The 17963-nt window shown below is 38.3% G+C and overlaps 1 protein-coding gene and 1 non-coding gene across 7 annotated transcripts in view; one reads left to right on the forward strand and one right to left on the reverse strand.

The window, feature by feature from the left end:
- Nucleotides 1–17901, reverse strand: part of ZNF568 (zinc finger protein 568) — a 39195-nt gene extending 21294 nt beyond the window's left edge. The window contains exons 1-4 of one of the 6 annotated variants that reach the window (XM_027078909.1): nt 17808–17901; nt 16447–16517; nt 12705–12984; nt 11142–11200 (exon numbers count right to left, since the gene is read on the reverse strand). In XM_027078909.1, coding sequence (XP_026934710.1) covers nt 11142–11200; nt 12705–12780 — 135 coding nt within the window. In that variant the 5' untranslated portion in view covers nt 12781–12984; nt 16447–16517; nt 17808–17901. Of the gene's footprint in view, nt 1–11141; nt 11201–12704; nt 12985–13586; nt 14382–16446 lie in introns of those variants that run through there. The other 5 variants (XM_027078910.1, XM_027078908.1, XM_027078912.1 and 2 more) reach the window with 5 other exon arrangements.
- On the forward strand, nt 8174–8300 carry LOC113606299 (small nucleolar RNA SNORA25). Its single transcript, XR_003427486.1, has one exon. It is a non-coding gene; the product is annotated as a small nucleolar RNA SNORA25 (small nucleolar RNA).
- Nucleotides 17902–17963: the final 62 nt, after the last annotated feature.

Consider the following 17963-nt stretch of genomic DNA (forward strand, 5'->3'; position numbering starts at 1 on the left):
AGGAGAGCAATGACTAGACAGAGCAGAGAGGATTTTTAGGTCAGTGAAAACACTCTGTATGATACTATAATGACAGACACATGTATATACATTTGTCCAAATCCATAGATTATACAATACCAAGAGTGAGCCTCAACGTAAACTATTAGACTTTGGGTGATTATGATGTGTCAGTATAGGTCCATCAATTATAACAATGTACCACCCTGATGGGGGATGCTGATAATGGGGGAGGCTATGCATGTGTGGGGGCAAAGGGTATATGGGGAATCCCTGTACCTTCCTCTCAACTTTGCCATGAACCTGAAATTGCTCTTTAAAAACAAACAGGGCTTCCCTGGTAGCGCAGTGGTTGAGAGTCTGCCTGCCAATGCAGGGGACACGGGTTCGTGCCCTGGTCCAGGAAGATCCCACATGCCGTGGAGCGGCTGGGCCCGTGAGCCATGGCCACTGAACCTGTGCGTCCGGAGCCTGTGCTCCGCAACGGGAGAGGCCACAACGGTGAGAGGCCCGTGTACCGCAAAAAAAAAAACAAAAAACAAATAACAAACAAACAAATATATAAAGGATTATGTGCCATCACCAAGTGGGATTTATACCAGGAATGCAATACTGATTTAACATCTGAAAATAAACTAATGTAATACTCGATGCCGACAGAATAAAGAACAAATCCATATGATCATCTCAACAGATGCAGAAAAAGCACTTGACAAAACTCAATACCTTTTCATGGGAAAAACACTCAACATACTAGCAAAAAAGAGGAACTTCCTCAACGTGTCATAAGACATCTACAAACACCCCACAGCTAACATCATACTAAAAGTGAAAGACTAGATGCTTTCCCCTTAATGGTCAGGAACAAGACAAGGATGTATATTCTTACCATTTCTATTAACATTGCAGTGAAGGTTCTAAACAGAGCAATTAGGCAAGAAAATAAAAGGTATCCAGATTGGGAAGGAGAAAATACAACTATCTCTATTTTCAGATGACATGATTTTCAGAAAACATAAGAAATCCACTAAAATTTTATTAGAACTAATAAACAACTTCAGCAAGGTTGCAGAATATAAGATCAATAGTAAAAAACCAATTGTATAACTAGACATTTGCAGTGAACATCCAAAAATGAAATCAAGGAAAACAATCCCATTTACAATAGCATCAGAAAAAATAAAATACTGCTCAAGACAATGGAGTAGAAAGACCCTGAGCTCACATCCTCTCATGGGCACACCAAAATTACAACTATTTATGGAGCAACTGTTGATGAGAAAGACTGGAACCTATAAAGAGAACGAACCACAACAAGATGGGTAGGAGTGGTAGAGTCAACGTATAGTCAAGACCCATACTCCTGGATGGGAAACACACAAATGGGAGAATAATTACAATTGCAGAGGTTTTCCACAGGGAGCGAGGGGTCTGAGCCCCACATCGGGCTCTAGAGCCTGAGGATCCTGCACAGGGGAAGACAAGCCCCCAGAGCATTTGGCTTTGAAGGCCAGTGGGGCTTAGTTTCAGGAGACCCAGAGGATTGTAGGAAATAGAGACTCCACTCTTAGAGGGCGTACACAAAATCTCACATGCTCTGGGACTCAGGAGAGCAGCAGGAATTTGAAAGGAGCCTGGTTCAGACCCCGCTGCTGACCTTGGAGAGTCTTCTGGAGAGGCAGGAGGCAACTTGAGCTCACCCTGGGGACACAGAAACTGGCAGCAGCCACTTTGGAGAGTTCGTTCAACCACATGGACGCTGGTGCTGGCAAGTGCCATTTTGGAATCTTCTCTCTAGCTTATTAGCCTTGGGACTCAGCTCCACCCCGCCCACCAGTTTGTAGGCAAAAGTACTCTGACTCCTCAGGCCCACCAATTAGCCAGGCAGGGACACAGACCCATCCATCAGCAAGAGGCTGCCTTAAGATTCTCTGAGCCTACAGCCACCCCTGACATGACCCTGTCCACCGGGGGGCCCAGGACCCAGCCCCACACACCAGAGATGAAAATGTTGAGAGATGATACAAGCATGAGGGATGGAAATGAAGATCTAATCTAAAAGCTATATATATTGCCAAGGAACCAGAATAAAAGAAAACCTAATAACACAAATGGAAAAAAAACAACTTGGAGTTGAAATAAAATTGAGATATTATGACTATGTGAAAAGGAAAAAAAATGAAAAAAAAGGGTAAATTGTAACTGTGGATAGGCAATGGTTTTTTTATATATGACACCAAAAGCACAAGCAAAAAAAGAAAATTAAATAAAAATGGACATCAGAAAAATGTAAAAATCTTGTGCTTTCAAGGACATCATCAAGAAAGTGAAAAGACAACCCATAGGCTGGGAGAAAATATTTACAGATCATATACCAGATAAGAAACATATCTAGAATATATATGAAGATCTCTTACAATTCAATAATAAAAAGACAAACCAATTAAAAAATGGGCAGGGCTTCCCTGGTGGCGCAGTGGTTGGGAGTCCGCCTGCCGATGCAGGGGACACGGGTTTGTGCCCTGGTCCGGGAAGATCCCACATGCCGTGGAGTGGCTGAGGTCCGTGAGCCATGGCCGCTGAGCCTGCGCGTCCGGAGCCTGTGCTCCGCAATGGGAGAGGCCACAACAGTGAGAGGCCCGCGTACCGCGGAAAAAAAAAAAAAAAAGGGCAAAGGATCTAAATAAACATTTCTTCAAAGAAGATATACAAATGGCCAATAAGCACATGAAAAGATGCTCAACATCACTAATTACCAGGTACACGTAAATTAAAGTCACAATGAAATATCACTTCACAACCACTAGATGGCTATAATCAAAAGGACATAATAATAAGTGTGATGAGGATGTGGAGAGACTAGAATTCTCATCCACTGCTGGTGGAAACGTAAGATTGTACAACTGTTGTGTAAAACAGTGGGGCAGTTCCTTAAAAGGTTAAATGTACAGTTACCGTATAAGCTAGCAATTCCACTACATATAATGAGAACTAAAAATATATGTCCACATAAAAACTTGTACACAAATGTTCTTAGCTACGTTATTCATAATAGCCAAAAAGTGGAAATAATTCAAATGTCCATTAACTGATAAAAAGATAAATAAAATGTCATATTCAGGACTTTCCTAGTGGTGCAGTGGTTAAGAATCTGCCTGCCAATGCAGGGGACATGGGTTTGAGCCCTGGTCCAGGAAGATCCCACATGCTGTGGAGCAACTAAGCCATGTGCCGCAACTACTGAGCCTGAGCTCTAGAGCCCATGAGCGACAACTACTGAGCCCCTGCACCACAGTTACGGAAGCCCACGTACCTAGAGCCCATGCTCCGCAACAACAGAAACCACTGCAATGGGAAGCCCACACACCACAATGAAGAGTAGCCCCCACTTGCCACAACGAAGACCCAACACAGCCAAAAAAATAAAATAGAAATAAATAAATACATTTATTAAAAAATATGTCACACTCATACAAGAGAATACTGTTTGGAAATAAAAAGAAACAAAGTACTGATACAAGCTAGAAAATGGATGAGCCTTGAAAACATTATGCTGAGTGAAAGAAGACAGTCACAAAGGACCATATATTATATGATTCCATTTATATGAATGTCCAGAATAGGCAAATCCATAGAAACAGAAAGTACAAAGGAGACTTGGGGGGAAATGGGAAGTGATAGCTCATGGGTACAGAGTTCCTTTTTAGGGTGATGAAATGTTCTAACATTGATTGTGGTAATGGCAACTCATAAATATACTAAAAACCATTGCATTATATACTTTAAATGTGTCAATTTTATGGTATGTGACTTATATGTCAACAAAGTTTTCTTAGGTTGTGAGACTGTTCCAATGTATTTCAAGTTTTAAAAAAAATTCCAATAAAAATAGTTCCATCAGAAAATATTACTGATTAACTTGATTATTATTCCACAAATATTCATTTGTGTCTCTAGCTAATGTCCCATCCCCCAGTGTGGGCCTTGAGTGAGCCATTTGTTAGAGCTAAAGGAATGTCAGTGAACATGATGTGAGTAGAGGCCTGAAATGCACTTACACCTGTTAAAAACAAGACAACAGGCCCAAAATGGAGCCACTTATGCTAAGCCTCATGTCACCAAACTGAGACTTACCTACAGTTTCAGCCTCTTCTAGAAATAAAATCTTAAACTAGTCAAGCAGGAATCACCTGATCAGCATTAGTGAGGTAATCTGCCTGATAGACCCTATCAACCCCTAAAGGAAAGTAACCTGGCCAGAACCAATCCACTTTTTGCTACTGTAACTTCCTTATTCCCACTCCCTTCTGCCTATAAAAATCTTTGACTTGGTACAGCTCCTCAGAGTTCCTATGTATCTGCTAGATTGGATGTTCCCTGACTCATGAATCATTGAATAAAGCCAATAAGATCTTCAAAATGTAATCAGTTGAATTTTGTTTTTAAACACACCCTTGACTTGGTTCACGTACTCCAGTGATCTGGCAAGTGAAGAGCCTGCCCCAGAAAGCTGCTGCTCTTTCACCTGAATGAACACACGTGGAGGAGATGTGAGCCCATGTCACAGCCTGAGTCAGGGCCAGGTGATCTGCAGCCCAAAGCAGAGCCCAAAGCCCACACAGTCAACCTGCATGAGAATAAAGTCTCATAAAAGAAGCAGAAAAGCTGAAGAGACACCTGATTGAAAATTTTTCAAAGAATTAGGCTCAAAAAAAAAAAAAAAAAAAAAAAAAAGAATTAGGCTCTCAAAATGGAGGTGGATTTAGATATTTTTACTGGTTAACAGGCTGTAGAGTCTGACATCATGAGTTCAAATCCTGGCTTCAAAATTTAATCGTGTGGGAATTCCCTGCCAGTCCAGTGGTTAGGACTCGGCACTTTCACTGCCATGGCTTTCAATCCCTGGTTGGGAACTAAGATCCCATAAGCCTCGTGGCGCAGCCAAAAACAAAAAAGTTTTCTTTTAAACTAAACTCGACAAATAGCCAAATTTGAGCCTCATCTGTAAAGTGGCATTTTCCTCCAAAGGCTGTTATGAGGACTAAATGAGGCCAAAAACTGTGAGGCACTCAGAACTGAGGTTGGCACTCAATAATCATTCAATAAATGTTTCAGGAATAGATAACCCCTATGGAATATGAACCACTAAAAAAAATAGGGAAGAACAACAAAGAAAATATATTTTCTACTAGTGCTAGTAAATTAGCATTAAAATATCTTTCCCACTAACTAGTAAATTAGCATAAATTTCATACCAAAAAAAAAAACTGTACTCCTGACAAAAATTATAAAACAAGTAACAAAAGTAAATATGGGTTAATTTCTAACTATATAAAATGATGAATCAGTGCTTTAGAACAAATAGTGTATTTTCCTAAGATGTTGACTCTCTTTACATACATATGTCAAGAATTCCATATTAGGAGCAAGGAACAAAGAGGATTGTTAAAAAACACAAATTCACATTTCTTGTCATTAAATTTTATTCCTCCTCCTGTCAGACAGAACCAAAAAAAAGATGAGTATCTCCTGGGCCCTGGAAGGAAGCCTTAACATTTCCAGAGGTCCTGCTGGTATCACAGCAGTTTCCTCTCCTTTATTTTTAAGATACTTAATATGATAAGTCTTTTTTTAAAAAATAACAAAGTTTACAGTGAAGGCATAAAGATAATTACACGTCAGTTCTATGGTATATATGCTGACTGGCAACTTTTTTCTTTCTGACTGGCAACTTTTTGTAAAAGTTTTTTTTTCCTTAAAGTTACACAAACATTAAATGAATACTCTTTTTAAAACTTAGAGCATAACACACATTTTTCATATTTTTTCTTGGATATTTTACACACTTATTTTTCAAATGTCTTCTACAGTCAGCTTGAATAGACTTGCCTTAAAAATAATATTTAGAATATGTGAGATTCCAATAAATCTCAAGATTAAAAAGAATTTATATTGATTTAATAATGATGATCTTTTCCAAAAAAAGTATGTATTAAAAATTTATTCAAATCCTCTTTTAGGTCTCAGTAATGCTTTAAAGGTTTCTTTCTCCCATATACATCAGATACAATTTTTTTTTCCTTTAGGATTTTGTTTCTACTCTTAACATTTTTCTTCCATTTTATTTATTTTTTAATTTTAATTTTTTTTGGCTGCATCGTGAGGTTTGCAGTATCTTAGTTCCCCGACCAGGGATTGAACCTGGGCCATGGCAGTGAAAGCACCGAGTCCTAACCACTGGACCACCAGGGATTCCCACCTTCCATTTTACTTTTGAACTGGTTGGTGGTTTGTATATAGAAATGTTGTTGATTTCTGTATATTAATTTTGTGTCCATACTGTATTGAATTCTCTTGTTTCCTCTTCAACTGCCCACATACATAATTGTATCACCTAGATACAATTTTGTATGCACCTTCCCAATGTTTATCTTTTTTTTCTTTTCTATATGCATATAGAATTATAGTAAATAAATGTGGTACATGAGTAATCTGGTCATGTTCCTGACTTTAGTAGGAATATGTATCATTTCCTGAAGGAAACATGGTTCTGGCCTTTAGCTTAGTATGTGTGTAGAATAATTTTTTTTTTTTTGTAGAATAATTTTTTAAATATCATGTTAAGGAAGTGTCCATTTACTTCTATTTTATAAATAGATCCTCTTTAAAAATTCTCAAATTCTGATTTTAAAAAAATTAGTAGCTTTGTGGAGCTGATTTTATATATATATATATGTATATATATATATATATACATATATATATATATATATATATATTTTTTTTTTTTTTGTGGTATGCAGGCCTCTCACTGTTGTGGCCTCTCCCGTCGTGGAGCACAGGCTCTGGACGCACAGGCTCAGCGGCCATGGCTCACGGGCCCAGCTGCTCCGCGACATGTGGGATCTTCCCGGACCGGGGCACGAACCCGTGTCCCCTGCATCGGCAGGCGGACTCTCAACCACTGTGCCACCAGGGAAGCCCTGATTATATATTTTTTTGAATATGATAAATTATATTAATGGATTTCCTTAAATTGAAACATCTTTCTGATAGACAGAAAAAAATGTTTCACTCAATTCTTCTCCAATTACAGACAGTCCCCAACCTAAGGCAGTTTGACTTAGGAATTTTCGACTTTACAATGGTGCAAAAGTGATACACACAGAAAACATAGATACCTTGAATTTTAAATTTTGATCTTTTCTCAGGCTAGCTTTATGTGGTATGATACTCTCTGGTGATGCCAGGCAGTGGCAGCAAGCCATAGCTCCCAGTCAGCCATGTGATGTCATGGGTAAACAACCAATACACCCTTACAACCATTCTATATTCATTCAACTGTTCTGTTTTTCACTTTCAGTACAGTAGTCAATAAATCACATGAGATATTCAACACTTTATTATCAAATAGGCTTTGTGCTAGATGACTGAAGGCTAATGTAAGTGTTCTGAGCATATTTAAGGTAGGCTAAACTAAGCTATGATGTTTGGTAGGTTAGGTGTATTAAATGTATTTTCAATTTATGATATTTTCAAATTATGATGGTTTTATCAGGATGTAAGTCAGGAAGTCTGTAGTCTACAATTCTTTGCAATTCCAATTAAAATCCCAACAGCGTTTTTTCCTTAGAGCTAGATAAACTGATTCTAAAATTCAAATGAAAGCATAGAGGTCCCAAAGTAGCTGAGGAAATTTTTTAAAACTAGAACATTTGTGTAGTGGGAAGTGGGGAAATGCCTGCCAAGCAAACAGGGTTATTATAAAGTTAAAGTAGTTAAGACAATGTAAACACATACACACACACATGCACACACACACACAGAGCATAGTACTGGTATAGATGTAGACAAACAGATTAAAGAAACAAAACAAAGAGCCTAGAAACAATTAAGCATGTATATTATAAAGGTGGCATCACAAAGTAAAGATCTATTTAACAAATGGTATTGGAACACTGGTCGCCTACATGCAAAAATAATTTTACTGATATAATTATCAGCAAATTCCTACCTTGGACCAATTACAAAATTGAATTCCAGTTGGATCAAAAACTAAATATGAAAAGCAAATCTTTGAAAAGAAACTATAACATAATAATTGGAAAGATATCTTATAAAATACCAACATTAGAAACTCATGAAAGAAGACTATTAAACATTAATGTTGCATACGTCATTTCAAAGAGGGCTTATGGAACCAAAACCAGGAGCTCTTAATGCTGTGACCAAAGACTGAAGTTCTCCACGGGATGTAATAGTCACTCAACAGTGCTATGTCTTCCTGAGGAGATACAAGATTTAACCACTTATATCCATGATTGCTGATATGGGAAAGTAAAAATAAATGTTTCCCAAGTTTAACAACAACAATAAAAATTAATGTTGCATATTAATTTTGACTGAATTATTACTGTATGCACAAACTTATCATATGCTAGATGAAACTACCCAAATTTAAAGTTTATATACAACAAAAGATACACGATAACATATAAGTGACAAATTAGAAGAAGATATCTGCATAAATCCTAATGCTGAAGCAGGCATTCTTAAAATCCCTTAATTTCAAGTAGAAAAAGGACTAACGGCATAAAATGGACAAATAATATGAACAGTCAATTGGCAAAATTTGCATTTCTTCACTCATGAGTGGATTTCCATTTGTACAGTATCATAAGACTGTGGTCCTAGAGTCAGGTTGTATGGGTTTGAATCCTGGCTTTACTGCACACTTGATGCATGAATTTATGTAAGTTTCTTAATCTCTGTGCTTCACTTCCTTTCTCTATAAAAATGAAAATAATATCTACTTTACAAACTTCTGATAACGATTACATGAAATAAGCTACGTTAAGCTTATAGCACAATATACCTGGCACATAATAGGTACTCAATAAAGCTATTATACTTATTGCTGTAGAAGATTTTTCTAGCTGCTGTGTAGTCTATTCAAATATAAATAAAAGCTGCCATGTAATATATTTACATCCATATTCTAGAATGAATGCCCAGAAACATAGGCAGTCCATTTCTGTTTGATAGTCCAGACCAAGATGTCTGGCTCTGGTGTCTGAAAGGAACTGAATGAAGTTTTTGAAAGCTAACAGAGTGTCCTATTTGTAGATCACAACTCCTTATCTCTAGCTTTTTACTTTATAAGGAAAATTCACATGTGAACTAATTATTTGGAATCCTCTCATGAAAGATGGTCATTACCCACTAATTCAAAATACACCTAAAAATGTATCTACAAATCTGAATAGTCTGTTTCTTTGTGACATTTTTATTTTAAAATATTTATTGCCACTTCCATTTTTTCCAACTGCTTGCTCATGTTCTCCACCCAATTTTCTATTTTCTTAATTGTTGGTTTTTAAGAATTGTTAGTATATTTCTGCATATGTATTACAAAAACTGTTCCCAGTTTTGCCTTATTACAGTGTTTATGGTAGTTTCATTGAAGAGAAGGATTAATTTTGTGAACACAAATGAGGCATCTACTCTTTTATCTTATCAGTTTCATATGTTAAACTAAAAAAGTAGGTCAATGAATACAGCAAACACATTCAAAGACCTTTTCAGGTAGAAAGATTTATATAGCTAATAATTATTAACAATATTTAGCATTTATGGAGCACTTACTATGTGCATTTAACCCTCCCAATATTCCTATGGGGTAAGTATTATTATTATCCCCATTTACAGATGATGTAACTAAGGACAAAGAGATTAAGAAACTTGCCCATAATCATGCACTTACTCTCACTGAGCCAAGATTTGAACCCAAGTCTGTCTAGGCCCAGAAAACCACTCTGCCAAAAGGAGAAATAACTGGATAAGCCGCACAATCATGTGGTCAATAGAAATGTGTGTGTGTTTCAGGATGGAAAAGATATGAGCTGAGGAAAAAGAGGTAGTGGAAAATATTTAAAATACAGGAGTGTGAGGAATTCCAGTGCTGGAAATGAAAAGAATCAACAGCAGAGGAAAATGAGTCATTTTGTAAGAAGATGAAGAATACTGTATATTTTGAGACCATAAAAAAAGATGTGGAGAGTTATAGATACCAGAACTATAAAAAATTCTGCCACAGAATTTTAGTATATATTTTAGCTCAACTTAAAAAGTCTCAACTGAAAGAAATATATATGGAGGATCGTTTGAAAGAAGTACTCGATTTACTCTTCCCAATAATTCTAGTTTTTAATCTATGGCCAAGAAGGACTTTTAATAAACTGAGCTTAAAATCATAAGAATTATGGAATTATTTTGGATTTCTTTTTGACCTAAGTGCCAATGAAAAGCTTTTTTCTGTCCTGAATTATAAGCTTTTTCCTCATAAGTAGTGCAAGTTATGGGATGAACTTTATGTCTCAGTTTGCTTTTGTTTCTCCAGATCGTATTCAAAAAAATTTTTTTTAAAGATTTTTTTTTTATGTGGACCATTTTTAAAGTCTTTAGTAAATTTGTTACAATATTACTTCTGTTTTATGTTTTGGTATTTTGGCCATGAGAAATGTGGGATCTCAGCTCCCTGACCAGGGATTGAACCCTCACCCCCTGCATTGGTAGGCAAAGTCTTAACCACTGGACTGCCACGGAAGTCCCTCAAATTTGAACTCAAGTTTTATAATCCTGTATGGACCTGTTTCTGCATAGCCACATGTCAAATTTCCCCAGGTTCTGACCTTCTAGCTGTATTTTTCCTCACCTTGATTTTTGATTTAGTTTTTTCCAACTTACTGGTAGGTTAAGGTAACCCACTGCAACTGCATTGTAAAATAACGCAGGAAACAAATAAATGCTTAAAACATACAGAAGGGACTTCCATGGTGGCACAGTGGTTAAGAATCTGCCTGCCAATGCAGGGGAGACGGGTTGGAGCCCTGGTCTGGGAGGATCCCACATGCCGTGGAGCAACTAAGCCCGTGCACCACAACTACTGAGCCTGTGTGCTGCAACTACTGAAGCCTGCATGCCTAGAGGTTGTGCTACGCAAGAGAAGCCACTGCAATGAGAAGCCCGTGCACCACAACGAAGAGTAGCCCCTGCTCGCTGCAACTAGAAAAAGCCTGCACACAGCAACGAAGATCCAACGCAGCCAAAAATAAATAAATTAAAAAAAACCCATAACGTACAAGAGAACTGGTCATATCCTCTTCTTCCTTGAAAAGGGCAGAATCTGGAGAACACCAAGCTGAGGAAAGAGAAATAAAAATCTGTTTACTTCAGAGCCCCAGATAAAGGACTAGAGAAATCTTCAGCATCAGCTGTAAGATCACCTATAATGATCCTCAGAGCTTTGAGAAATATTAACCACCACCAGGCTACAGAGACACTGAAATGTACATAGATGGCTTGTAATTTAATCATATAGAGTTCTATGGGAATTTCTGGAGGGCTAAGTCTAGGGTGCCCAATGAATCTATTTCCCTAGTTTCCTGCTATTTTATTCCTAATAGGAGATTTTTTAAGTACATAATAATAAATACCACAAAGATTTAAGGATTAAATTATTTATGAAGCACTGTAAAGAATTTGGAAAAAACTTTAATCAGAGACAGGTTACAGGCATTGTGGAACATTCGTATGATGGAATGAAATGCAGTTATAATTCTAAAGACATTTTAAAATAACTTAATTGACTTATTTTTTACCCTAAAAAATTCAGGTTAAAAATGGAAGACTGAATACTTGCATTTATTTCTGCTCTCTCTGAAACACAACCAAAACGAAAGAAACAATCTCACAAGGACAAAGAATACAGAAGATTTTAGCGGAAAAGAGATATCAACAAAATTCTGAAAGATAGAGAGCAAATGACTGGTTTCTAACTTAGAGAAAGATGAAGCTTAAGCGAGGGTGGGGAAACCATGGCAGAACACTTGAAAGGCTCAGGAATGGAGGTATTAGGTACTTTTACAGGCAGGAGTTTGGGGTGGGGCTGAAAAACAGGGAAGTACATACAAGGTGGGGTTGAAGCAATGTAGAGAAAATAAGGGAATTAAGTAAAAGCTGTCAGATTGAAAGATGAAGTGTTCCCCTCAACTTTTTTCCTTTCTTTGCCTCCCAAAAGCAGGAATCCTGGCTTATACTCCTCAAACAATCTAGGACTTCTTGCTGGGAAAACTGACTAGCTCAAAAGAAAATGCATACAGATCCTGACATTTGGTCAACCTTCAACCTCGAACAAAACACCATATTAGAAACAAGGGCAAGGAGAAGAGTGGGTGGGAGTCGGGGTGGGGTGAGGGTGATGAGGAAGGGGTTAGATAGAAAAGAGAGATAAATCTTTATTTCTACTGTCAAAAGTCAATAGGAAATATCTAAAACTGAAATCAAACATTAGCAGTATGAGGATGTTATTCAGGAAAGCAGAGCTGAATACCAGAATATCCAGAAAAAAATGTTCCAAGTAATTGCCTATGGGTAGTGGGAACAGGGTATGGGAAGGAATGGAACAGGAAACTTTTGTTTACAATTATATATTTAACAGCACTTTAAAAAAAATCTAAATGTATATAAGAAAAATACGAATTATATTAAAAATTTATTTTAAAAAACAGTTGTCAAGTGAATAAAATAAAAAACAAAGGTCAACACAGTCAATAACTTGTGAACTTTCTTGGTAGGAGTACTGAACTTCCTAACTCTTTTTACAGACTCTCTCCTAAACTCTGCCCATCTCTGAGCCACCTCACCTGTCCCTTCCATCATCTGGGTCAAATGCTCCATTGTCACACAGCTACTGCTGATCTCTGAAGGTTGAGATGTCATTCAGGCCTTTCCCACTCTAAACAGAGGGGTTAAGATAGGGTGCACATCTAGCAATTCCAGGGTCCACTCTATCTCAGGACTCCCCAGCTTCCAGGGAGGGTCTCAGATCAGGAGGTCTCCTTCCATGATAGATACCTGCTCTTCACTGTTCTTTATCCTCACATCACAGATCTGTCTTATCTTTGTGGAGCCAGGACCTGTGGGCTTATGATATAAATCCAATTTACCTGATGTCTTCTCACTGGATCCTATGGGAACCAGCCTCCAAGGTGGCCCCCAATGATCGTTGTCTTCTGGTATTCATGTCTTTCATACACCCCTCCCACACTGAATAGAGTTGACCTGCATAACCAATAGGATCTTGCAGAAATGACAGTGTGTGACTTCCAAGGTTAGATCATAAAAGATATGGTTTCTGTCTTGCACATTTTTGAATCACGCACTTTGAAGGAAGCCAGCCACCATGCCACGAAGACACTCAACAAGCCTTAGGAGAGGCTTGTGCCAGCAGCCAACACCAATTTGCCAGCCATTTTGGAAGCAAATCCTCCAGTCCCCATTAGCCTTCTGATGACTGCCAGCAATTGACTGAAACTTCATGAAATATCTGAGCCAGAATACCCAGCTAAGTCACTCTCCACTCCCCCAAAACTGAGATAATAAATGTTTATTGTTGTTTAATATATGTTTATTTTTGTTTAAGCCACTAAATTTTGAGGTACCTTATTACACAGTAATAGATAATTAATACAGTCCCAAACAATTAGCTTCCTTGCTTGTAATTCACAGTCCCTGGAGTCACTGACCAGAGATGCTGAGACAGCAGGAGTCTGGAAGAAAACTCAAAGACTCAGCAACTCAGGTTGAACCAATAGAAACACCAAGATTTTAGAAACAAAGTGAATACAATAGTGATGTTCACATAATATCTGCTCCTCAAATATCTTTTGTGAGCATAAAGATGTAGGCCTGATGCAGTGACAGATATAAAGCTGAGTCAAAAAACATTCAGATTTTCATCAACCCCAGATCTAGTGTGAAAGAGAGGTGCATTAAAAGTCCAGCTATTCTATTTCCTATCTATCTTGACAACTGAGATAAACGAGAGTTGTAACACAGAACTCCCATACTCATCATTTGAAATGAGAATTATACTCATGTCACAGTGACATTGTCACATGACATTAATTTATCATCTATGGTGAAAAAAATGATACACAAGAGAGTAGACTAATCCTTACTCTGAATGACAGAAAAGAAATAATAAAACAGAAAACATTCAATTATAATAAATTTTGAGAAGTGTTATGCTTGGGATATACTCCTACTGTCCCTCACACAGTTTCTATTTTTTTTTGAATGGCAATTATCACTAACAAATTATATAATTTATCATGCATATTGTCTTTCCACCCCCTCATATAAAATACATGAAAACAGGGATTTATTTTTGTCTTTTTGCCACTGATAGTAGGTGCCCAAAAAATGTTGATAAACTGGTATACCCACTAGGGAAAACAGTATGGCAGTCAAAAAATTAAGAATAGAATTACTATATGATCCATAAATTCCACTTGTGGATATATACCTAGAAGAACTGAAAGCAAGGACTCAAACAGGTATTTGTACACACGTTTGTAGCAGCATTATTTGCAATAGTCAAAAGAAACAAACAATCCAATTGTCCATTGACAGATAAATGGATAAACAAAATGTGGTATATACAATCAATGAAATATTATTCAGCCTTAACAAGGAAGAAAATTCTGACACATGCTTTAACATGGATGAACCTTGAGGACATTATGCTACGTTAAATAAACCAGTCACAAAAGGACAAATGCTGTAAGATCTGGTACACGGAGTACATAATGAGGTAAAGTCAAATTCATAGGGACAGAAAGTAGAATGGTGGTTGTCTGGAGCTGGGAGACTGAAGGAATGGGGAGTTATTGTTTAATGGGTACAGTTTCTGTTTTGCAAGATAAAAAGAGTTCTATGGATAAACAGATGGTGATGGTGGCACAGCCATGATGGATGTAATGCCACTGAACTGAACACTTAAAAATCGTTGGTAAGATGGTAAAATTTTTGTGTATTTTTTTTGCCTTTATTGAGGTATATCTGATACACAAAAAACTGCACAAATCTAATGTATATATCCTGATCAGTTTGGACATATGCATACATCTGTTAATACCAGTACCATAACCAAGGTACTAAACATATCCATCACCTCCAAAAACTTCCTTGTGTTTTGTGGTTTTTTTACAGTAAGAACAGCTAACACGAGATCTACTCTCAACGTATTTTAAAGTGCATAATACCACTTTGTTAATATAGGTACTATGTTGTACAGGGCTCTAGAACTTATTCATCTTACATAACAGAAACTTTGTACCCATTGGAAAACAATTCCCCATTTCCCTCTCTCCCAGCCCCTGGCAACCACCATTCTACTCTCTGCTTCTTTGAGTCTGATTATTTTCAATACCTCATGTAAAAGAATCATGTAGTATTTGTCCTGTAACTGGCTTATTTCATTTAGCATAATGTCCTAAAGGTTCATCCATGTTGTCACAAATGGCAGGATTTCCTTCTTTCTTAAGGCTGAATAATATTCCAATGTACATATATGCCACATTTTCTCTACCCACTCATCTGTTAATGGATAGATGTTTCCATATCTTGGCTATTGTGAATATTGTTGCAATGAACATAGGGGTACAGATATTATGATAGCAAATTTTATGTCATGTGATGTTATCTCTATTTTACCACAATTAAAAAAATACACACACACAGAGTGTACCCTTGAACAACATGGGTTTGAACAGCGTGGGTCCACTTACAGGCAGATTTCTTTTTCAGTAAATACATACTACAGTACTACTACACGATTTGAGGTTGGTTGAATCTGCAGCTGCAGAACCTAGGATACAGAGGGCCAACTGTAAAGTTCTACTTAGATTTTTGACTGCAAGGGGTGAGGAGGGAATCGGACCCCCACGTTGTTCAAAGGTCAGCTGTACATATTGAGCAAATGAATAAATACTAATTTGGGGTAATTGAAATTAGAAGAAAGCAAAATATCAGATAAGAATAACATAGAAATGGGTGGGTAGTTTGGAGTTGGCAAGTGTTCTAAAATCTTAAGTTAGGGTTTTGTTAAACATGTATGTTAAAAATTCAAGGATAAGAGGGCTTCACTGGTGGCACAGTGGTTAAGAATCCGCCTGACAATGCAGGGGACACGGGTTCGAGCCCTGGTCCAGGAAGATCCCACACGTCACGGAGCAACTAGGCCCATGCACCACAACTACTGAGCCTGCGCTCTACAGCCCACAAGCCAAAACTACTGAAGCCCGCATGCCCTAGAGCCCGTTCTCTGAGACAAGAGAAGCCACTGCAATGAGAAGCCCGCGCAGCACACAACGAAGAGTAGCCCCCGCTCACCACAACTAGAGAAAGCCCACGCGCAGGAACAAAGACCCAACACAGCCAAAAATTAATTAATTAATTTTTAAAAAATTCAAGGATAAGAAACCAAAGCATTGGAGAAAGAAATGGGGTAAGGTAAACCTGCACAATAAAAAAGAAGGCATAATAGAACATAAAACAAATTTTTATCAGCAATCACAATAAATGTAAATGAATTAAACTCACCTATTAAAATAACAGTCAAACAGGATAAAAAGAGGAAAAGCCCAGCAATATGCTCTTAACAAGAGACAGACCTGAAGTATAAAGACATAAAGGGAAGGGGTTGTAAAATGAAATTCCTGGAAAATACAATAACAAAACACGAAAAGCAATATTATCAGACAAAAGAGAACATGGACCAAAAGACATTCACCAAGATAAAGAGGCATGTTTCTTATTGTCGTAGATTGGAATCTTGGTCCCAATGTTTCACCCCCTTCTAAGAGGATTACATATTCACACTTTTTGCCATTTAACTCTGCCTTGCCTTCTGACTGCGTGTAATTAATGTTACACTGAGGCACCTGAATAGCTCTGGCTAACCTAATATTAGTATACTTGGGAGCAGAGGTTTTTAAGGGTGTTTTTATGATCAGTCTTGCACTCTGGTGATCTACCAGGAGAAGAACACGTCCTGGTAACCACTGTCCTTTTAGCCTGAGCTGCAGAAAGAACACACGTGGAGCAGGTTTCAATCGATTCTGCAGTCCAGCCACCCAGGCAAGCCCAGCCTAGATAAGCTGAACACAGAACCTGCAAACCTGTGAACAGGAGAATAAATGCTTGCTGTTTCATGCCACTGAGTTTAAGAGTGGTTTGTTAGGCAGCATTATTATGATTACAATAACTAATACATATAATAAAAGAAGACACAGGAAGATGAAATAATAAAACTGGAAAAGATCACCAAGGGAAACTGGAGAGCAACAGAACCGGGCCAAGAACTGCTGGGGGGAAAAAAGGGCAGCAAAGGGGACTAAGAAAGAGTAGCCAGTGGGGAGGAAAGACCACGTGAAACCAAATACAGAAAATTTTTTCAAGCGGTTACCAATTATGCCAAAGGCTACACAAAAGTCAAATGTGGTAAGACAAGAACCACTACACATATCACAATTGCAAACACCTCCACACTCACACACACTGCACATCTACCTGACAATCAGAGACAACACCACACACGTTATCATAAATCACAGACAATTACAAACATCACCATGACAAAAATATCCCATCACAATTACTCCACCACACTCAACACAACCACACCCCCATCACTGTCGCATCATCACAATCACATACACACAGGATCACAACCTCACAGACCATCATAATCACACACACACTAACTCTCCACCAGCTTCTTGTTCTAACAACTCCAGCCACGCTCCAGGAGCGTACTCCCACCCCGAGCACTCTGCACTGCCACTACTCCAGATCCTCGGGGCCTCCTTATAGGCTCCGCCCCGTCAGCGGCGCGCGCCGGTTCAGCCCAGATTGCTTGAGGCCCTCCTTCAAGTCCCGCTCCGGGGACGCGGTAGCGTCACCTGCCGGAAACGCCCGAGTGCGCATCTAGCGCGCAGTTTCTGGGAGGCTGGGTGAAGGTGACACGCACGATGGCCCGGGCCAGGTGCCGGTAATGCCGCACCAACCCTCCGCGCCCGCCTCCCAACGGAAGTTCCACTACACAACACCTCCCAGAA

The sequence above is a fragment of the Aethalodelphis obliquidens genome, unplaced genomic scaffold (genome assembly GCF_003676395.1).
Source record: "Aethalodelphis obliquidens isolate GAN/ISIS:26980383/991018 unplaced genomic scaffold, ASM367639v1 scaffold43, whole genome shotgun sequence".
NCBI classification, from domain to species: Eukaryota; Metazoa; Chordata; class Mammalia; order Artiodactyla; family Delphinidae; genus Aethalodelphis; species Aethalodelphis obliquidens.